We start from the raw sequence: 23,199 nt of genomic DNA, 5'->3' as shown, positions 1-23,199 counted from the left end.
ATGACATTTAAATTCACATTCCAGAGCTAACACTCTGAACTACCACACCCTACTGCCCCATCTACCGGCTCATTTTACGGTGGGTCAGGAAAAGAGGGAGGAGTGGTCCCTACAAGTGACTTTGGAGACTCCCACAGACACTGGGAGGCCAGAAATATCCTGCAAAGCTCTCTTTCCATCCACAGTGTGCGGATATTGGGGGGAGTGCTCGTGAGCTTCAGTGTGGTGCGAAGATGAGCTCTGCCAGGGAACCTAGCCTGTCACCTTGCTCTTCCTCTATCAAATGCAGAATTTCATTTGTAAAACGAGCTACCTCGTAGGACAGTTTTGAGACTCAAAACAATGTTATGCAAACACATTTTGTAATCTGTAAAGGCTTTATAAGTAATGGCTTTATCTAGAAAATAAAAAGATTTTTGGCTTTTTAACAAAGAGCTTGCAGTAAACACACTGCTTTAAAATATCTCACCGTCTGCTGATCTCTCCTGCACAGTCCCCTCATCTGATCTTTGAACTCCATCACTCACGAGGTTGGAGTGATGAGGCTAAATATGCCGTGGGAAGGGTGGCCAGTTCCACGTGGTTGCGTGGAGGGAAGGCTGAGGGGCTGAAAAGCACTGGTCCCCAATTCGACTTCAGGCAGTGAAATCCCAGAAATTGAAAAGAACCTAATGGATTTCATGCAAAACCTCAAGGGTAAATTTTTTTTAATGTCCATGGTTTGTTTTGTTTTTTTGAGGGTGGTAAGTTTTAGGTAGGTTATGTTTCTCTTTCTTGTGCAGAATTGCTCTTCCAGGAAATAGAGGGTTCGGCCTCGATGACCTGGCACTATTCTCAGGCATTCCAGCTCATTGCACAGAGCTAAATGTGCCCCTTACACCAGGAGAGGGCTAATGGCACAAGTTCTTCAATGTATGCCTTAAGACACCCCAGAGAGGTCTTATTTGTTGTTTCATTTTGTTGTTGTTGTTTGTTCAAACAGCGACTATCTTTAGCGTATACAGGAATACTTCAACAGAGAAAAGCTTCCTCTGATCAGGGAAGGTGTGAGCTCAAGGTCCAGGAAAACCCCACTGATCTTTAAATAGCTCCCACATGCTTCCGACAAATCACCAAAAGTAGCCTCTGAGAACTTGTGCTCTTAACATCTCTGTTTTCTTAAAAATGGATATACACAAATATATAAACATGTATGATTAAAGAATTGCTGTGAGTCATTTATGCCTTGGGAGGAAAGAATGAGTTTATGAGGAAGAAAACAGAGAAGTCAGGAGAGGAGGAATGCTACCTGGGCAACGGATGGCAATGGCCTTTTCCTCCTCCCATTTCACTGGCTGTCCTGGCACTGCCTTGTTCAGTGCTTCCTTCTACTGTGGGAGTCTTAGTAAGTCAAGGTCACCACCACATTCCTGTTCTAAAGAGCTCACCAGCCCCGAGGGCTTTTACCCTGTGGGGGTCCCGGTCTCTCAGGGTCCCATGATGGTCACTGGATCGCTGGCAGAGCGGTCCAGGAACAGACTCTCCTCTCAGAGTCAGTTTCACCATGTCAGCCTCAGCCCCCAGACTCAGGCAGCCTTGGGAGCAGGCCCCTCGGCTGGCTGAGGCCGTTTAAGTCCGGGGCTATATCCTGGTCTTCACTCTTAGGTTTCCCTCTGGAGAAAGGAAGTTCACGGCGTGGAGAAGGGCTTATCGTGGGCTTACGCTTGGACAGAAATGCACTCTCAGCTATATTTGATCCATAGCATATTGCCCTCTGCCCTGTTCTTATCTTTCCTTCTCGTGTTGCTCCCCCGGGAGCTCTCTTATCAGAGCCACATAGAACAGGAACAGACAAACAGGGAAGACAGGTCCTTCAGTCATCCTAGCGACACCTCCACAGAACTACCACTTGGTGAGAGCACTGCTTGGACGTGTCCTTGCTGCCGCAGCTACCATCAGCCTGGTAGGGGGAGGAGGCAGGGGCCGGGGAGGGGGGGGTGGGCGGGAAAAGGAGGCAGGTAACCCACCTTATCAACATCATGGGCACCATCCTGACACTTAATGACTAAGTGGCTTATCAGGGAAGCACACTGTTGTTTGGGGGACTAACTACTCTTAATCCTTCTTTTCCACAGGTTTAACAGACAGCCACAATGGAATCTGAACTTCAGAAGAGTCCAGGTACCCAAAAGGCATATTCTCAGAAGGAAAAACCTTTTTACTAAAAATGATGAATAATTCCCAAAAAGCTAACCAGGATTCAGAAGATGTTTTGAGTAGGGTTAACGGGTGGCATTCTGGGACAGTGATTCTTGGTTTGGGGAACGTAGCAGAGGATATTGGATTCAGAGAATTACTTCGTAAGAGCTCACCTATCTAGAAACTTGGCATTTTTCTGATTTTCATGGGCCAAATGTTCCATTTGTTGCTTGGAGATGATACTAACAACAAACTATAGCCCAGAAAAGACCGGAAAAGATTTCCTTAATTTTATATGAAATTTCTCACTTGGAGAAACTGCCTAAATTGTCATCAGGGCTTATTATGGGGGCAGCTCAAGGTGTAGTAGTCAAGTGTTCTTGCTCATGTTTACATAGTTCATTGCAGGTAGCTAGAAGAGCTGAGTTTAGGATGAAGTAATTTAGAAATCAAATTCTCCAATTCAATTCAAAAAATATTTTTGCGTATTGATTCAACACACCTGTCACCAGCAAGTCACTGTGCTTCCTCCTGCAGAGGACATGTAAGTTAACTAAATACGAGCCATTGTTCTCAGTGAGTTTATAATTCATCGGGAAGTTAAGATAAACACATAGAATCCGGTCGTGCTAGGAATCATGACATAGGTGCACAGAGCTATGGGAGTGTGAAAAAAAAAAAGCCTACAAGTAGCTGTGAGAATCAGAGAGGGTTTATGGAGAAGGCATTTTCAGCTGGGCCCTATAGGATGTGCACGGTTTTGAAAGAGATTGGAAAAGAGAGCACATCTCAGCAGAAAAGGAAGGGCATGAACAAAAGCAATGAGTGGGTTAGAGGAGAATGTGGCCATAAGGTAGGACAGGGGAGAGTAGAGGATGAAGCTGCAGAAATGCGGGCCTACTGTGCTTCCCCGAAAATAAGACCTAGCCAGACAATCATCTCTAATGTGTCTTTTGGAGCAAAAATTAACATAAGACTCGATATTATATTATATTATATTATATTATATTATATTATATTATATTATATTATATTATTATAAGACCGGGTCTTATTATAGTAAAATAAGACCAGGCCTTATATTAATTTTTGCTCCAAAAGACGCATTAGAGCTGCTTGTCTGGCTAGGTGTGATTTTCGGGGAAACATGGAATATTGTGCTAGACCTTGACCTCATATGACCTCATATGACCAGCAACCCTTGAAGCCCTTTCAGCATGGGAGTGATCAGCTCCACATTTTAGATTCATCATGTTTTCTGAAATAGCTTTATTGTGGTATAATTGACGTACAAAACGGCACATATTTAAAGTGTACCGTTTGATTAGTTTTGATAAGTGTATACACCGAGGAAACCAGCACCACAATCAAGAGAGCGAACATACACATCACTCCCAGAAGTTCTCTTGTGCCTGTTTGTGATCCTTGCGTTCAGCATCCCTTCCCTATTGCTCTACTTTCTGTCGCTCTAAGAGGGTTTGTATGAGATTCCTTTACTTCAGAGTGTAATAGCTCTTCAACTTTTGTTAGGAAAAAAATTAAGGACAAATAAAATTAACCATTTTAAAGTGAACATTTGGTGGCATTTAATACATTCACAGTGTTGTGCGACTGTCACTTCTCTCCAGTTCCAAAACATTACCATCACTCCAAAGTAAAAGCCCCCTTATCCATTAAGCAGTTTCCCCTCCTTCCACTCTCCTCATCCCCAATCCCCTGCCCCCATCAGCCTCCAGTATGCATTCTATCTCTATGGATTTATCTATTCTAGGTATTTTATATAAATGAAGTCACACAATATGTGACCTTTTGTGCCTAGGTTCTTTCACTCAGCCTAATAATTTTGAAGTTCATCCACATTGTAGCATATATTACTACTTCACTCCTTTTTGTGGCTGAGTAATAATACTCCATGGTTTGTATATACCACGATTTGGTTATTCATTTATCTGGTGATGAACATGTGGGCTAGTTCTACCTTTTGGCTGTTGTGAATAGTGCCACTATGACCATGTGTATGCATATAGTTATTTGAATATCTATTTTTAGTTCTTTGGGGTATATATCTAGGACTGGAAGTGAGGGATCATATGGTAATTTTATGTTTAACTATAAGGAACCACTAAAATATTTTCCACAATGGCTGAAACATTTCACATTGCCTTTGCATCTTTGTCAAAAATCAGTTTTCCAGGGGCGGCTGATTGGCTCAGTTGGTTAGAACACAATGTTCATAACACCAGGGTTGCCGGTTCAATTCCTGCATAGGCCAGTGTGAGCTGCACCCTCTGCAACTAGATTGACTTGACTTGGAGCTGATGGGCCCTGGAGAAACACACTGTTCCCTAATAAAATTAAATAAAAAATCAGTTTTCCACATATGCATGGATTTATATCTAGACTATCTATTTTGTTCTACTGATACATGTGTCTGTCTTTATGCCATGTTGTTTTGATTGCTATAGCTTTATAATAGTTCTTGAAATCAGGTACCCTTAGTATTCCAACTTTGTTCTTTTTTCAGAGTTATTCTGGCTATTCTAGATTCTTAGTGTTTTCATATGAATTTTAGAAACAGCTTGTATTTTAAGATTCTGCTAATTCTACAGAATTTCATTACAGATTTCTAAGACCAAATTTTCATAAAATATCATTTACTGAACCCTCTACTATTTAATAGCACCAAAGAGCACCTCTATTTTAAGGCAGACTGACGACTGTATTCTGCAAATGACAAAGGCTAAAGTTTCCTCTATTTTTAATAATAGCTACTCTTCAGTGAGCCCTCCTGTGTGCCGGGCCCAGTACTGAGAGGTTTCCATGCATTCAGTCCTTCAGTCCTCACCACAAATCTGAGGTCAGTGCTACTGTCTCCATTTTACAGATGAAGACACTGAGGCAAATGTAGTGATTCAAGGTGCTCTATAAATATTTGTTCAGTAAACAAATCCATGAATCTGTCCAAGGCCACACCAGCTATTAAAGGAGCTGAGACTTGTTACTATATTGTTTCCTTCTGTATTTTTTTCCTTCCCCCCCGCCCCCCCGGGGGGGTTGGGGGAAGCAGACAGAGTTGCTGCAGAAGGAAGGGAGGGAAGGAAGGTGAGGATGGTCGCCTAAGAATTACTAGATATTAATATAATGCCCCCATCGGCTGTCTTACCTAACCCTGATTCTGTTTTCACGGAATAAAAAGGCTCAAATTCGTTAGTAAAGACTGCCTTTTCCAAAACGAAGAACAAATGAGAACTATAGCCTAAATGTTAAAGCAAAACCAAGCTCTTTATTAAAAAAAAAAAAAAAAAATATTTTAACAACATTAGTTGTGTTTTCTAAGCAACGAAAGTAGTTTATATTTCTTGCAGATATTTTGTAAAACAGAAAAAAATCAAAACTGCACATAATTTCAACACAAGGAAGCATTTAACATTTTGGAGACCTCTGTAACCACTTTTGCCATCTCATTTGAATTAGCAGGTAGTTTTGCTTTTTTTTGCTAAACCAAAAGGAAGGCAAATATCTTGCTCCTGGTGCCTGGTGCCTCACTCGGAATGGAGAAAACCTTTGCTCACATCTAGAGAGGCAGCACAATGCTACAGAAACAAAGAAGCAAACAGTTATGAGCTCAAGCAAGGTGCAGACAGGTGTGAGCTGAATTAAGGTGCTTCTGAAAAGCTTCTGGATGAATAAGAACTGCACATTTGGTCTTTGGGGCTTTTGTTTTCCTGGCCTATTTTAGATGTTCGTTTCCATAACTGAAAAATTTGAAAATTTTTCCAGAGGTAAACAATGTTTTCCAATTGAAGCAGTTCTTTTCAGAAATGTACAGGGAATAAACTGAGTCCTGTTCACTTTCCTTTATTAGGCAAACTATTTACATATTCTTATGAAAAAGAAGTCTGCAAACAAGATTACTTTATTAAATCACCACCTCCTCAGCTTTTCTCCTCCTCGGTAAGAATTCACTGTGTTTTAACAGGCCTCCCACCAGCCCCATTAGCATTTTTTAAATCCTTTCTTTTCCTCTGAGATTTAACTGAGATGCAAAATGTTTTCATTTTTCAGAACTCTTGGAAAAAGCGGTTTTTTATTCTGTCAAGGAATGGGGTAAAGGGCTTTAATCTTTCCTATTACAAAGACCATCATCGGCGAGGGACCATTGAAATTGATCGGTGTGTATCCAATGAAGAAAAAGTTTATAACAACAAATACTAACGTGTTGCATGCAAATTGAAATTTAAATTATTGTCTGAAAGAAGCAAGGGCTTCACACTTATTGTATTTTTTGCTGGAAAGAAGCTAAAACGGGGAACGTTTGAGTAAAAGATAGATAAACAATTACTTCATATTGCATATTCTAGGTGACAAATTATTAATTAATGAGCATTTAGTTACAAAATACTTTGATTTAGTTAATTTATGGATGAGAGAGGGAAGATGAAATGATCATTTCATAAAGCCCAAACAGATTTTTTAAAAAGTATTCAGATTGGCTTTTTTTGTCTTCTCTTTCCGTAATTATGTACAAAAGAATATTAGAAAAGATGATAATTTGTGGAAGCAAGAATCCAACTGAAATGGGAATTTTTGAATTAAGTTCATGTTGAACAAAGTATTTTTAATCAGTGAGGAACCAGATCTAAACTTATTTTCTAAAATGATTAGATAATTTTCAAAACATTGATCAATCAGATCTAAAGTTTTATTCAATTTGAATCCTAACATAAAACATTAGTCAGTGTTCTTCCTAATTTTGTATTTGCATCTGTTTAATACTTTATGTCTATATCTAACAGAAATTCCAATGTAGAAGTTGGCATAAGTAGCCGTGAAAAAATGCAAACTGTACAGAAGATGTTTAAATGCCACCCTGATGAGGTAATGTCCATCAGAACCACTAACAGGGAATACTTCCTCATTGGCCATGACAGGTGAGTTGTAATATAACACAGTATCTCCTGTGTGCAAAACAAACAAACAAAATTTTAAATCCATAAGCAACAAACATGCTTAAAACAGAAACCCCTGGTCACAACCTTCAACACCATCTTGGCAGTCTTCATTATTTGTTAAAATACCTTGAAAAGCCACAGTATTCATTTCCTAGGGCTGCCATAACAAGGCACCACGAGCTGGGTGGCTTAGAATAACGAAATTATATTCTCACTGTTCTGGGGGCTCAGTCAAAATCAAGGTGCCAGGGCCATGCTCGCTCAGAAGGCTCCAGGGGAGATCTGTTCCCAGCCTCTCCCCTAACTTCTGGTAGTTCCTTGGCTTGTGGCAGCATAACTCCAGTCTTCATACGGCATTCTCCCTGTGTGCGTGTCTCTGTGTTTAAATTTCTCCTTTTTATAAGGACCCTCATCATATTGGATTAGGATTCCGCCCTCCTCCTATATGACCTCATCTTATTACATCTACCATAACCTGACCCAGTTTCTGAATAAAGTCACATTCTGAGGTCCTGGGGAAGTGCAACTTCAATATATGAATTTGAGGGAGGGGACACAATTCACCCCAAAACAGTCACCATCACTCCAGATGCCTACCATGTAAAAGAAACCAATACACGAACATCTGTACAAGCTACGGGTATTACGTAGGGAGGGGCTACGTTCATCCCTGAAGGAGCCCTTGGTTGTTAAGAAGGGACTCCTGGAACTAACAAAGGTGCCCAGGGGGTTCTTCAGAGATGATTATCTGCTTGACAGAGAGGCTAAGGCGGTGGGGAGAAAGCTGAGCAGAGGAGGCAGCAATGCTAAAACCAGAGTATGAAGAAAGTTACCTGTTTCAGATCAACCCAAAGGCAAAAAGCTTTCTATTAAATTACCACAAGAGGCACCAGAAAAGAAGATGTAACTTACAGAAATTTTTTCAAACACTTTCTTCATAAACACATCCACTCCCTCAAAGGAGGCACCCCAGGATATCTACACAAAAATGACGCCGACAGATTACGCGGCTCACTTAAAAAAACGAAAGACATCAACGTCAAAGCCAAAAGCTCCGAACTCCGATTACCGCTGTTATTTTTGACTTTTCTTCCCATTTCTCTGAGCTTTTCTCACAGAGGTGGCCTGAGGGTTAATTCTAGTGTGTGAGTGTGGAGGTGGTGAAGAGCCAGTGGGTCATTTAAGCTACTTAGAACAAAATCCTTATTTCCCCATTACCTGCTCCCACTGCCTGTTCCAACCTTAATAAAAGCATCTTTCTCTGGTTCAAAAGGAACGCAGGTGCTATTGTTGCCACATGCCAGCTGAAAGTTTATTCCTACCAACAGGAAGAAGATTAAAGAGTGGGTCTCCTTCATGGCGTCAGCTTGCGGGGATGTAAAAGCAGCACACCAGAATACAGAGGTGACTCTCCATCACTAATAAAAAATAACAGGGCACCTGAACACAGCCCTTTTTTTCCAGGAAACAATGGTAGATTTTCTTTTTCTCCTTAGCAGCTGGCATTAACACAAGGAATAAAGAAGTGAGAAAGTGTACATCCTTGTTATTTTTTATGACTAACAACAGGCAAAAATTTACTTTTGTGTTTTGCAAGAGAGCTAAGCTTCAGGTTTTCATTATTGGGGTAGGAGGAGTGAAAATTAACTGTGGCATTTTTTAATAGTAGCTGAAACTATAGTATTTTCTATCATTGTTATTCAAGGCACATAACCGCTACCTTTCAAATGACTAAGTCTGGGGTGGGTTCTATAAAAATGCTTTTCATTTATTGTGCATTTTCAAAATAATGTCTCTTTAATGTAAGGTGCCTAAGAACCTTGGCTAATTTACACAAGGCCTTTCTTAGGCCAGACCTTTATAAATGAAACTTTGGTCTCTAGATATCGTTTTTAACATATCTTCTAGGTTGTTTTATGCTTCCAGTAAAAGCAGAGACCAAGGAGGAAGGGAAAGCAAGGCGTGTCTCCAAGTTGATGTGAATGATTAGAACAAAGGGGTGGGTGCAAAGGTCCATCGTGTTGAAAAGATAAGTTGAGAGAAGTTCAGGGTGTCTCTGAAGGTCACGCTGAGAGTCCTTGAGGGTTTAGAAGCAGGAGAGAGACAAGATCAGCTCTTCTCTTAGTGAGAGAATGCCAGCCAGCGGTATAAGTTGTTACTGGTGAAAAGACTGGTGGCAGAGAGCCCAGTTGTAAGGGGGCTTTTCTTCCTTCCAGACAAGAGATCATCTGTGCCCTGATTCCCATATTTCTTTTTCATAAGCAGGAGAAACTCTCATTGGGTGAGAAAAGCCCCTCTTCAGCCCTCAGCCCTCTCCTTGGTCCTTCCAGCACGCCAGAGGCTGTCAGCGCCACTTCACCAAGCCATAATCTTCCAGACCTGGTAATCGGACTGGCCTCATTCTCTCTTAGGATCCCGTGCTTGGGAGTCAGCTGATGCTTCACAAGTGTTTCCAATGTATTTGCACCTTCCTCAAAGCCTAACCCATCATAAGAATGATTCTTAGCTCTAGTGTTTATCCTGTATTTAGTCTCTTTGCCATACCACAGATGAGCCTGCTCACCTCTCAATGGATTCATTCATTTTGGATGCTACTTAATGGACATCAGGGCACACTGGGAGGACCCCTCACAGCTAAACATAAGCCCGACTGGCAACCTTTTCCTTTCGTGCACACACCGGGCACAGATTACCTCTGTAAAAAGATTCCCAAAACACCACTTGATTTCCTGCCATATCATCTGTTCTCCTCAGGCAGAATCAGAGTTTTTATTAATTTCCTTCATTTACCCAGGTCAGTCTTGCTTCTCCTTAACGTGTGTGCACACACATGCGTGGCTTCATCTTCACTTCTAATGAAATCCATTTGAGGAAAAAATACATCTGCCCCTTGAAAGCGATTTGTAATTGTACTCTCAGCTCTCTTGGATTTGCAAACTTCCCAGTCTGCCCACTTGGGATATTATTAATAAATGGGTTGTGTGTTTGCTTTTGTTTTTTTTTTTTGTTTTTTTTTTTCTTTTTCCATAAATACTGTTTTGTCCTCAGAGATGTAAGCATTGACTTTCCCTTCTCCCCGGGTACCAGGCATGTCTTAATATGGCATAGCCTCCTGTTTTATCTAGCCGGGAGCTCTTCAACTATTTTAAAAGCTTTTTGTAGCTTATCAAACTCACCAGGCCAAACACCTCATTTGGTGTTTGTAGGAAAGGTGGTAGGAAACAGGGTTGGGAAGACTAATCCTTTTCAGTAAATGCCTCTTGCTTTCACTCATGATACCCCTTCTCCCCAAAGATAATGTTACTGGTTGTCTTGCCTTTTCACACTATGTGTTCCAATCTAGTGATTTTTCAATCAGCTCCAGCTAAGAGTACCATCTGCCTTGTTGGGATTTGTTGTTGTTGTTGAAATTAAGTTAGATCCCTTATTCATCCCAACTCAGCATGATCTGGCTCCATGAGCTTGGAGCTAGAAAAATGAATACAACTTAAATCCATCTATTTTTTTTCCCCAAATCACTTTTTTTCAAGGACTTCCTAGAGAACATTCAGGCATTCAGGGTCTTTGCAAACTGCCCTCCACCCGCTCCCCCTCCACCCCCCTCCGCCGCTCTAAGACATTGTTCTTGGAAGAATCAGATTGTACTTATAACAATTTTCTTGCCATGCAAAGCTGGTACTTTAGTAGAGTATCTCATATCTGTTGGGGAAGGAAGGCAGTACTTGGTTGAACCTAGATCACCCTGAAGCCTGCAATTCATACAGTCACATGATCAACACTACTAAATTGCATCACTGGGAAAACAACAGAAGTATGTGAGCAGAACACAAAAGAGAAATAATGTGCAGGAAGAGGAAAGTTGCAGTGCCTCAACTCTGGGCTAATTAACTTCTCAGAAAGCACTTGGTGAAAACCAGAAAAAGATAGGGGTAGGGGACTGTGGCCGAGCTCAGTGACTTAGAATAACGCCCACTGGAGAGAGCCACTGGTTCTGAGTTACAGGTCCCAATCATAGAGAAAAGCCTGAAAGATTAGCTCGTATGTTTACACCATCAGTGGTGGCTCAGACTCAAGAGGCAAGTTCAAGTTGTGTGGGATTCTGGATATCGCCTTGGTAAATCCTCTGATCTTCTCAACATAATTAATCTAGTATGGCTTTCCCAGAATGCATGTGGTTTAATTCTATCCCTTACAAAGAAAATCATTTTGTTCTGTCTTCATCTCTTTATTCAGCATTTAATGGAAAAAAGTCCTCCAGGACTCAGACAAGCTCATCTACCACATGATTTCGTGATGGAGACCACTCAAGATACGGAAGAAAAGAGTTATTATGCTAGTCCTCGAAGTATTCTTTTAGAGGTAACCCCTTCCATCCATTAATCATTCATTTCTTGTACAAATATTCGTTGAGCTCCTGCCATGTACTGCATCTGGAGCACTAGGCTGGTTCCGTGGAATAGTGAATCAGTGAATCAGACACAGGGAATGTGCTCGCAGTGTTAAGGCTTGAATAGGAGTGAACCATGATACAAGACAAAGGGCTCCATGCTGAAGAAAGATGCTTATAAAATGCCCAGAGTGTACGAAGGGTGGGAGGCAGGGGAGCTGACTTCCAGACAGAAGATCAGAGAAGATTCCATGGAGGTGACGTTTGACTTCACTTGGTAGGTAAAATTTGTATCTGAGGGGTTGACTTGAGTCTTTCTGCATTCTGGGCAGAAACAATAATGAGCACAAGTCCTTAGGTGATAAATTGTGTGTTGTGTATCAAGCAGTCTATTGATCAATTGGAAGGCTTACAGAGTGCCTTCTGTGTGCTAGGCATGGTACTCTGCCAGGCACCGTGGTGCAATAAAGGACCTTACATCACTCTGCCCTTAACCGTCACAATCCAATCAGTTACCACATGATGGATAATGCTACACAAAAAGCATGGTCAAAAACCTCCAGAAGCAATAGAAAAGGCATGGATTTTCTCTCGCCTCTGGAATCAGCGAAGACTTCAGAGACAAAATGCCATTTGATATGTATATGGTGAATATAGTTCAGTTAGGCTGTAACACAAAGTGAGGGAATGGCATGGTGGGTAATATGACAGAAGAAAGAGCTAGACCATGATGGTGAGTTGACTTCATTGTGTAGTCAGCACAGCAGCAGTGATGGCTTTTGAGACGGAAAGTGGCAAAACTCAAATTATCTTCCAGTAGTATTAATCCAGCAGCTCTATTTGAGGTACATGATAGAGAGAAGAGAATGGAGATGGAATGTAGGAAGACAAAATTAGGGGGGTGGGGGCTGCAGCATTTTTCAAAGTAGGAGTTTTCTACAAGAGGGTGACTGATGTTTACACAAAAGAGGTGCTCTGGGATCAAATAAGTTCCAGAAACACCAAATTAAAGTAAGTCAAACAAACCTCTTAACTGCAAAATTCTCAGAGCCGTTAGCATGCAGTGATGCATTAGAAATAGCCAAGTGGGATGTAACACACAGTATTTCCCAAGTTCATTTGACCAAAGGCCTTCTTGCACCAAAACATTTTCATGCCTGTGTTCCCTGGAACATAATGATGGCAAGTTGTCTTTTGTAACAGTCCCACCAACCAGTCAGTTGTACTGAGCATTAGTTGTGTAATTGGGATTTGTTAGCTATTTCATGGGATCCAAAATGTAGTAAGGCAGATAAAACTAAGCCAAAAGGCCAAAAAAATTTTAAGTACAAAACGGCAGTGGAAATTCAGAGAAGGGAGAGATTGACAGTGGCTGAGGTATCCAAGGAGGCTGTGGGATCTCAACCAGGCCTTACCACAACTTCATGAAGCAGAAGAGAAAGGGGGCATTCCTGGTGAAGGAAATAGCATGAAAATGGTTTGTATGCGTGTAGCAGGAAGACTGGCTCGACTAGAATGAAGGGTTCCAATTATGGGTTAATGATTAATATTTATTAGGTCGGCAACAGAAAGTCCTTAGGATTTTGAGCAACCATTGCCTCCAAATGACTGTCTTACTTCTGAGGGGCTAGTTGAGAGCCTCCCCAGGGAGAACCCTTACAGCCTCCTGAAGCAACTTGGGCCGCCTGGACAGTAGTAGCCAGAGGCCAGCCCTACATTGTGTCCGAATCTTTGACATGGTGAGCCAAGCTGACATGATTCTACAGTAGCACTGGTTGGGAAAAAGAGTTCATGTCATTAAGTGTCTAGTGATGAAACAGAAAAATAAATTGCAATTTAATCCAATGGAACACTTGTATTGGGAGCATAGGAGATCCAAGAGAAGAAAACAGACTTTGAGTCTGCCAGAAGTTTTTCTGGATCAGTCTCTTAGAACGAGCACCACTGTGCATCCAATGGTAGATGTGTTTCCTGTTTCAGAGCCCAGAACCATCTGTAAGGGGTAAAACGTTTCCTGGCTTATCGGTAGACTTTTACCCTTTCATTTATTCCTCTTGTCTATAGTTGGATAATATTATTGCCTCTGCTGATTCTGGTGAACCTCTTGAACCTGGTAGTCCAGATCAGGTCTCCAAGAAAATTGAGCATCATTACATGTCAATGAAATCCTGGTAAGGAAAACTGCCATATTTTTTAAACTTGATTTTAGCTAATGCCGTGTTACAGAAAATCACTGTTGATATATTAACACAAAAGCATCACCATAGACCAAGTTCTACACGTTATTCAGTAATCTCAAAACAAGGAAATGTGAGAATCTGTTTGTCTACCCACAGAAAACCATGAGTGATGTCCTCGGGACATTTTCCTGTCTAGTTATTTTTTCCTGAGAAAGTTATTTTCTAGTTCGTACTTATGTCTCTCACACTCTCAATTGTCTCCCAACCTGCCCAGGGTAAGGGGTTATTTTGACTCCATATTCACTTTTACATGGAAAGTTTGCTGGATTTGATTCTAACTGTGGCTGTGATTCTAATGGTTGGACGTACTTCAAGACCTTGTTATTTTTCACATGGCTGTTAGTTGCTTAAATCTGATTCACACACCTCGGAAAGCTGTAAATAGATATGCTGAAAAAGGGTTTGTGTTCACTTCTTATACTCCAGTTTTTTCAAAGAGACAACTGATGAGTCGGCTGATAGCAAAGAAGAACCCCAGACCCTCCCAGCGACCCAGAACGGGGGGCTCCACCTGCAAGAACAAGGCTCAGAAAGGGACTCTCAACTTTCACCTGCTGAAACCGAAGCACAGACCCCGAATGACAAAAAGGGGACAACCTCACTCACTGTTGTGCAACTGTCTATATTAATCAAGTAAAGTTCTAATTTCTCAAACTTTATGGGCCTTTAGAGCCAGGCAGGCTTCCTTCTTGACTCAAATTTTAAAGCAGTTCCTAAAAATCTCCAGATCAGCCAAGAATCTGACTAGCTTTCTCTTCTCACTGATGTGGTGTCCAAGCACAGAGAGTAACAGAGCTGGAATGTGGTCCCCTGGGCTGTGGGCGGCATTTTCAAACATACATATTTTTAATTCTCCCTTGGCCAGTCTTTAAGGTCCTAGAACTTTGAACCACACTGATCTGGGGAGCACGTCAACCAGCTTTACTTTTAAAATTACGGGCATGCAAGTCACTGGAGGTTTGGTTTCAGATGAGGAGCAGGAGGATGTTTAGGTTTTAAGTGATGCCAAGAACATTTGATGAGATTGTTCTCAATTTTAACTCGTTTCAGTGTCTTCTTCTATGGAATCATGTCCAGTGCAGAAATACACAAACTGACTTGATACGGACAGTGATATAATCAATTAGTCCATTTTTTATTCCCTTCCCATTTTCTACCATCCACTCCCACTTCCTGAGGTCGGGTGGGGAGGCATTGATGGGTACTTTTCAGTAACTTAAACGCATATTCTTCTCCAAGTGTTTGGATAATCTCTGGCTGGAAAATACTGCCTCAGAGGTAGGAGGCCACATTCTACTCAAAAAGTACAGTTTGAAACCAAACAGTTGCCTGATATGACTTTTACGTATGTCTCATTTCATAGTAACATCCATGATGAAAGCCAAGTGGAGAAACTGAACGTGTTCCTTTCTCCTACTGATATCGTAGAATATTTGGCTCTCACAGAAGCTGCAGGACGGATATGGTAAGTCAGAGATTTGAGGATTATTGACTATCAGTTGGGGTTGGAAGATATGAAGACAACAATTATATCTAGAAACACTGCATGTGGCAAAACTGACCAGAGAGCTCAGACTGCTATATCGCTCTTGTCACAAAAGGTCTTTGAGTGAGGCAGAAATAAGGGTATTGTTGTGTGGGAGAGTCAGGAAGTGGGTGAGTAGAGGAGGACCCAAAAGTTCAAAAAGGATCAAATTTCTGATCTTTTAAAGGGGAGAAAAATTAGGAAGGAATACATATGGTCCAAAGAAATCATCCCAATCAATGAAAATGAGTATTCGTGAGTGAGTAAAGGTAGTGAAGTCAACAAGAATCTAAGGTCTAAAAGAAAAAGACATACCAAGGTCTAGAGTTCCAGACACCAGCTAAAATCTTCTGGTCAAGGACGGACACAAAAGACTGTGTAGCGGAGAATTTTCTCAAAATGACCACTGTTTATCTCATTCTACCATTCTTATAAAGACTTTGTAATTCATCTTGGTGGAAGGTTACATTTTTACAGGGGAAGAAAGCCCTTTAACGTAATGTAGGTCTTAGATGCAACTTGTCTTGTAACTTCTGTAAAAGGGCAGGGAAAACCACCTTTCATGTTCCCACATTTCCCGTTATCTAAGGCTCCATAAATACTTGACTAAAACTGTGGGCTTCTCTGTGCCTGAACTTGCTTGTTCATTAATTTATTTCTTTCCTCATTAGATATTCATTGTATAATCATTATGTGCTCACTTTCAATAAATACTGATTGCACATCTTTTGTTTACTTGGAGCTACGGGATTATAAAAAAAATTTTATTTTGAATGTGGTACCACACTTTTGGTGTCTCCTAGTCTGGTGAAAAAGACAGACACACAAACAAGTAAAAATAAAACATACGTTTTATTTAAATACGCAATAAGTGAGATGCTCACACAGTGCAATAGAAGCCTGGGGGCAGGAGAAATTAATTAAAGGAAGTGGAATGTAGAAGGGCTTTGTAGCGGCAGGGTGATTAGAGCTGAGCTTTGCAGGAAGGCTCAGGCTCTAACAGTAGTGATAAAGACTATTCCAGGCAGAAAAAGGAGTCCCACTACGTCAGACGTGGTGCAACATAGCTAAAGAAACTGGGTAGTGACAATGGGGTAGACTAGAGGGAGGGGCCCTGTCTGTGTCCCCCTTGGTGTCCTGCACTGCCAGCGAGCACGGTCTCACGCTTGTGTTGGATGCTGCGTTCCCCTTGCAGTGTGGCTCAGTGGGAAGGCCCCCCACGCTTGGGATGCTTATTTTTCCACGGAGATCACCTTTTGGCCGTGAATGACCTGAAGCCCCACAGCCTGGAGGAGGTCTCCTTGTTTCTCAGCCGGTCCAACCAGAAGGAGGTAAGTCCTGAAGACTGGTTCTGTCCAGGGCAAGTCAGTGCCAGAAGGAACAAGATCAAGGTCTTAGATGGCATCTGAACAGGACTCTGAACACAAAGGAGACTCTTCAATTCTCAGCCACGAAGTGTAAATAAGAGAATAAGGAGTGTAAATAACACTTCCTACAATACGTGTAAATAACAAGAATGTTATTTCAGGAGTCTTTCAAAATTCTTTCCTGTCAAGTAATCCTGGAGAGAGCACTGGGGTTGGAGATTGAACAGTTGGGTTCAAGACCTCAGACGCAGCATATCGTGGCAAAAAGAGCTTGCACTGGAATCAAACTGGCTCAGGCTTTGCATCCCACATCCTTGAACCAATCTGTGCCTCAATTTTCGCTAATTTAAAATTAAGGATAATGCTAACACTAGTTATTTGTGAATTAAATGAGATTATATATGGAATGAGCCTACAACCCAGACGGGCACATATGAAGTGATCAAAATAGTAACTATTACTTTTACTTCTATCGTCTGGGGAATGTTGCACAAGTTCACCTTTTTAAGCCTCGGTTTCCTCCTCTCAGAAATCGACATAGCCATGCCTTCTTCACAAAGCTATTGTAAGAATTGAACAAAACTTGTGAGGATGTACTGAGGATGTATGTTTTGAAAGGACTAGCAATGGTTCTGCCTATTAGTACAGTCTCTGTATTGTTAACTCTGTCCCTAATCAATGTTCATTTCTAACAAGCCACACGACCTTGGGAAAAATCCCTTTCTTTTCTGGACCTTGGTTTCTTCTCTCTAACGTGAGAGAATTGGTTTTCAAACTGTGCTTCTTGGTCCCTGAAAATGGGACATGAAGAGAGGAGAGGAAAGGTGCCATAGGTGGGGCTTCCACTAGAACAGCCTATGCTTGTTATTTACCTTTTTTATGTGTTGGGACTGTTAACTCTCCTTGAAGAAACAATGCATTGGCTTAAAAGTTTTGAAAACCACTGTCATGGATGAGCTCTCAAAATTTCTTCCAGCTCTGAGAGTTTACGATTATATGTGTCATATCTCTTCTGCGTCACACGATATTCTTATTGGTTAGACAAACTGTACGAACACTGTTATCTAAATGGGGGAAACCAGTAAGGATGAGTGAGTTGTCGAGGATACTACATAACTAATTAGTGGCAAAGCAAGGACTCATCCATTCATTCATTCATTCGCTCATTCACTCACTCACCATTTATTGAACATCTGTTGTATGCTGGATACTGTGCTAGGTCCTAGAGTGACCACAACGGCCGTGGCCTGAACTTAAGGAGATCACAGATTGGTGGATAACACAGGCATGTTATGTGCTAGTTACAATACGGTGTGTACCTTGAGATATGAACCGAGGGCCAGAGCAGCGTCAAGGAAGAATGGAGTAAATCCATTTGAGGGAGGCCAGAAAGGTATCTCAGAGAAGGGTTATGTTTGGCTCGAGTTTTGAAGACTAGAGTAGGAGTTTGTGTGATGGAAAAGAAGTAGCTCAGTTCAACAATCTAGTGGGTCTTTGGCATATTTCCTTTGCCAGAGACCCACGCTGGGGCCAAGTGTTCAATATAATTCTTGAACCCTTTGGAGAGTTACCAAACAATGGTCTGACCCAAAGACCCAGGCATCAGCTCTGAAGCCAAGCGAAGGATTTGGGTCTGGGAACAGATCCAGGAAAAGGATTTTTGTCTGGGTGCCATGACTGCAGTGATCCAGACCTCCTCTCTACATTGTGGAGTCACCTGCATGGGGGTGACTCAGTATTTCTCCTGTGCTCATTCTGCCTGCCCCCTTTCTCTTGGATAACACCTAGAGGCTACTGAGAAATACGGGGTGTTCATCAACGTGATGAGCTGGTCTCTGGAAGGAAAAAGAATGTTGGAAGAGGGAAAATGTGGAAACAAAGGGGAGGTAGCCAAGGGCTCCTAATGTTTTAAGCACCTGAACCAAGCAGGTTCACTTTCCTTCCTTGAGAATGGCACTGAGTGGGGAGAAATGGGAGTCTGGGATAGAGATGGGTAGGGACAGTGAGAGGAGAAAGTGTGAGATTTTAAAAGGAGGGAGAGGAGATGCTAGATTGTAGGAGAAAGACATCAAACTCCAATTTCCTCCCCATTTTGTCAGGGGCTGGTCCTGTCCAGTGGCCTCATTTCAAGTCTCTAGTTTTGAGAACCTTTTTAATTCTTGGTACAAATGGGCCAATCGGGCACCATTGATACTCTTTGGAATCTATCATAAAGAATCCAGTCAGTGGATGCCAGAGAATTAAAAAAGCCATCTTCCACCTGAATACATAAGTCATCCTGGCTTCCTCTGCCCAAAGAGTCCCTGTTTCCCAGAAAAATAAGACTTAGCTGGACAATCAGCTCTAACGTGTCTTTTGGAGCAAAAATTAATATAAGATCCGGTATTATATTATATTGTATTATATTATATTATATAAGATCCGGTCTATATATTATAGCAAAATAAGACCGGGTCTTATGTTAATTTTTGCTCCAAAAGACGCATTAGAGCTGATTGTCCGGCTAGGTCTTATTTCAGGGAAACACGGCTATAGTTCATCACAGGATTTTCTTCAAAACAAGCTTTAAAAAGTGATAATGAGAACAGACTGAGAACAAACAATCTTAAGGGTAATTTTTAGTCATATAATTTTCTTCTTTCTTGTGTTTTAGAAAATAAAACTCACCATCGGCCGGATCCCAAATTCAGAGAAATTCCACTGTATGGCCTGTACGTGCCACTTAAAACACTAAGGTGTTGTACCTTTTCAGCTGGATGAGTCCTAACAGGAAACAACACTGAAGAGGAGCCCAGCCATTAAAAAGGGTCAGCAGAAAACAACGGGAGAGTCACATGCTGGGACTCTGATGAAATGAGGATGGGACCCAGACTCTGCGCTGGGCGCTGCCATTTATCGCTGTGTGATATGAGGCAAGTCAGCACACCTCTCTGAATTTCTACATCTGCATCTTAACAACGGGGTAACTGTGTCCTCTCTGGCTACTGCATCAGGGGTGTGGAGAGGGCCGAGTGACTTTGGAACACAGGGAAAAATGTAAAACCTTATCTCAGACTTTGTCCCAAACACCATAGGCAGAGATTGGGTAAGTTCCTCATCTAAAATGTGCTGTGTGTTCTGCAAGGTCATGGTCCGCCCAACACCTTCCTTGTTAGGGGAACTCCAGTTGGAAATACTCATTCCAGGAAGGCAAGATTCCCGAGATAGATGTGATAACATATCAGCCTTCCCAAACACCTGCTAGTCGTCATGCTCATAGTCCTGAATACTGATACAGTGTGGCCTCTTGGATTCAATCATTATCTGGCTTTCTTAAAGACCTAGTAACTATTTTAGAAGTCAAAGCAGTTTTGCACCAAGTAATAAGAGAACTACTTTGCACTCTACTTTTGCAAGGTCTTAACGAACTGATGCATTACCTAATCAATCCTGGAAGACCAAAAAAATCAAATCCTTTTTCATACATAGGAAAACAAAGGCAGAGAGCTAAAGGATTAATCAAATTCAGGAATGTTAGAGCCAAAGGGGGCTTCAGACACTATATAATACCATGGTGTCATTTTGCATGGGACGAAATCTAGGCCTCAAATGTTTAATGCTATACTGTCTTTATGGCTCCCAGTTTCCCAGCTGTTTACTGGCAGAACCAAGAATCTAAAATCAGCCCTGAGAAACACATGTCCTGATCCTCAGACTGTATTTGGATTCAGATTTGAAAAGACTTCCGAATACAGTTCGTTTTCTGTTACCCAGATTGTGCAAAAAGTTTAAAATTTTTTCATTTACATGCTCTATTAGACCTACTGTTTTTTTGTTTGTTTGTTTGTTTTAAACTGGTTCACACTCTGCTTTTCCTCCCAAGGTTTATTGAAACATTGTATTAGATTAAGGTGCACAACACAATGATTTGACATATATGTGTTGACCTACGGTTTCTACTTCTAGAAATTTATCCTACTACAGAAATACTCACACAAGTGCACAAGTATATGTGTGAAAAATGTTCACTGTAGCACTGTGTGTAATACAAAACAATCCTTTGGAAATTGGTTAATTATGATGACTTCATATAATTGAACACTCTGAGGATGTTACAGGTTGTGCGGTTCTGGGGAGATGTTCACTCTATATTAAGAATGAGAGAAGCAAATACAGTAGGTATAACACTGTCCTATTTTTGCAAAAATAAATTATTTGTGTGTGTGTACATAAAATTTCCCCAGCCCTAATTAGAGAGAGAATTCCCCACATCACAGGGTTGTGAGGCTTAAATGGATGATGTATGTATAGCACGTAACACATTGCCTGATGCATAGTAAGCAATAAATGTTAGTTATGCTGCTGCTGCTGCTCTGACAATACTTTCTTTTTAAGTTTAGAAAAACATACATCAAATAGTTAATAAGAATCATCTCTGAGAAGTATGATTGGGGTTGGCCATGGAAGGGAGGCATTTCTATAATATTTGTTTTAAAATTTTTTTGCAATGAGACTATGTCACTTTTATAATGAAAAGTAAATGGAACTATGGGGGAAAATATACACATATATATATATTTTAAACCTTCATAAGTAAGAGACCAGGCCACTTCAGTGAAGGTAATAAAATACCATCAAGATAAACCTGTCCAGCAACCAATGTGGGTGGATACACTGCTTCGAAGCCCAAAGGTCCTGCCTCTGTTTCACTCAAGTCTCCACGGCAACGCCAACAGAAGCTAAAACGAGTAGATGGACAACACCAGCCTCCTCGCTGAGTTGAAGAAGCGCCTGAAGACTAAAGAGTTAAATTACTGCCAAGCTCTGGGAAGTGCTGGCAGGAGAACCCAGAACTCCTAGCTCCCAGCGCCTGCTTTTCCCAGTACAGAACAATAAGGGCAGCAGCGACTCTGCTTCCGGGCCTCCCTTAATCCCAGAACATTCTGTCTACAGCTGAATCAGCTGGGGTACTTGTTATGAGAATCCTGCTCTAAGGGCATTTCCCACCTGGGGTGTTCGTTCTCACAAGGAAGGCTCAGGGCAAAGTCCCAGGTTCCCCCAACAAAGATTCTGGCTCAGTAGGTCTGCTGCGGGCCCTGGAGTCTACATTCTAATTACCACTCCCAGGTGATCTGATGCAGGTGGACCAGGGAGCACGTATTGGGTTGCATCCCTGTGGTCGTGTGGAGAGGCACGTGCATCTTCTGAGAGGCTGCAGAACACCTGTTATGCCGATGGATGTTTCTGAGGGGAGAGCGCTGTAGTTTTCAATAGTTCGGGAAGAGGTGAATGACGGTCACTCCTTCACTCCCCTCCAAAACAGAACCTGTTGCTGAGAGGAGAAGCCTGTTTCTCACTCCTTGCTCTCTGCCTCTGGGGAGTGTCATAAGCAGGGCCTGGAAAAAGCAATGCCTTCCTGACTCTGCGCTGTTGGGTAGTTGAGGTGTGGAAAGCGTTAGGGTAGAGATAGGAACCTGGTGCTTTGGCTTCAGGCAATCTCATTTCTTCAGGCCGCTTCGCATTGTCCAGTTTCATTCCTCTGTGTCTCCCCGTTCCCGGAGCTGGAGGCCGCCACTGTTCCCCAGGATTTAACCAATACTCCAGCCCGACAAGGGGCCTCCCCTCCTTCTAACAATGGTTGTGGCCCCAAGAAAACCTGCTGACCAAACTGGCCCAGAAATCTGCTAATCAACACATTTGTTCCAGGCGTCAGCTTTTGGCGTCCATTTCTGTGAGTTGGCCAAAAGAACTGTAGGACATCTTCCTGAGAGGTGGGGGCAGGTCTCCAGACCAGGGCTAAACATAATTTTACCAGCCAGAAAGGGTGGGACAGATCGTCTTCACACTGACTCGGCACATAATGCCACCTGTGACCTTCTCCCTTCCAGACTTGCCCTTACTGTTCATTCCAACCAGGTTCCAGGTGGATACACGTGCATGCAGGTGAGGCTGGGCCTGCCGAGTGATTGCCCCAGATGTTCTTTCAAGGGATGGCCCTGCTCTGGGCAAATTTCTGGAGGAAAGGAAGTACCGAGAATGGATTGTACACTAGTCTTGGCCATCACATCCAAAGCCTGAATTTGGTGCAGCTCTTCAGTCTTGCTGGGGAAGAAACATGAAGAGGCTTGCCTGGGCTCCCCAAGCTCCATGCGACACCTCCAGCTCCCAGGCCGACACACTTTCTTCACTTGCACATGTCAATGGGGAGATTGGAGGTGCCACCTCTCCAGCCGCTCCCTCTTCCTCATGGTTGCTCTACACCTTGAGAACAGGCCTCAGAGGCCATCGACTTTCTTCTACTTTGTTCTCTCTTCCAAGGGCACAAACTCAATAGCAGCTGGTAAGATAATGCAGTGAATGTGCAGGGCCAAATCCATCCATCGTTACTTGAAGCTGCTGCCATGTGAGTATGGATTTCAGAAAGGCATTAGTCTTTATGTAGAGAGTGAACCCCTGTGCACTGACGTACATGTACATGTGTGTATGCTCATGTAGGGGAGAGGGAGGGAGGAAGATAGGAAGGGAGGGAGGGAGAGAGGGGGAGAGAGAGAGAGAGAGAGAGAGTGAGAGA

The 23,199-nt window shown here is 42.2% G+C and overlaps 1 protein-coding gene across 4 annotated transcripts; it reads left to right on the top strand.

Annotated features, from left to right (window-relative positions):
- Window positions 1-1,815: 1,815 nt before the first annotated feature.
- PLEKHS1 (pleckstrin homology domain containing S1) lies at window positions 1,816-20,966 on the top strand. 4 transcript variants are annotated; one of them, XM_033129712.1, is made up of 13 exons: window positions 1,816-1,896; window positions 2,119-2,160; window positions 6,044-6,132; window positions 6,244-6,350; window positions 6,975-7,109; window positions 8,459-8,534; window positions 9,396-9,512; window positions 11,364-11,489; window positions 13,582-13,688; window positions 14,184-14,390; window positions 15,121-15,222; window positions 16,478-16,613; window positions 19,303-20,966. In XM_033129712.1, exons 2-13 carry the CDS (start codon window positions 2,133-2,135, stop codon window positions 19,381-19,383), a joined length of 1,311 nt encoding a protein of 436 aa, XP_032985603.1. In that variant the 5' UTR covers window positions 1,816-1,896; window positions 2,119-2,132; the 3' UTR covers window positions 19,384-20,966. The 4 variants fall into 4 exon arrangements, with proteins under 4 accessions (XP_032985603.1, XP_032985602.1, XP_032985604.1 ...); XM_033129711.1 differs by having other exon boundaries at window positions 9,393-9,512; XM_033129713.1 differs by lacking the exon at window positions 1,816-1,896 and adding an exon at window positions 4,947-5,035 and having other exon boundaries at window positions 9,393-9,512.
- The last annotated feature ends 2,233 nt before the right edge of the window (window positions 20,967-23,199 follow it).

The sequence above is a fragment of the Rhinolophus ferrumequinum genome, chromosome 16 (assembly GCF_004115265.2).
Source record: "Rhinolophus ferrumequinum isolate MPI-CBG mRhiFer1 chromosome 16, mRhiFer1_v1.p, whole genome shotgun sequence".
Taxonomy (NCBI): domain Eukaryota; kingdom Metazoa; phylum Chordata; class Mammalia; order Chiroptera; family Rhinolophidae; genus Rhinolophus; species Rhinolophus ferrumequinum.
Note: the sequence above shows the minus strand (reverse complement) of the source record. Positions and strands in the feature narration are given on the sequence as shown.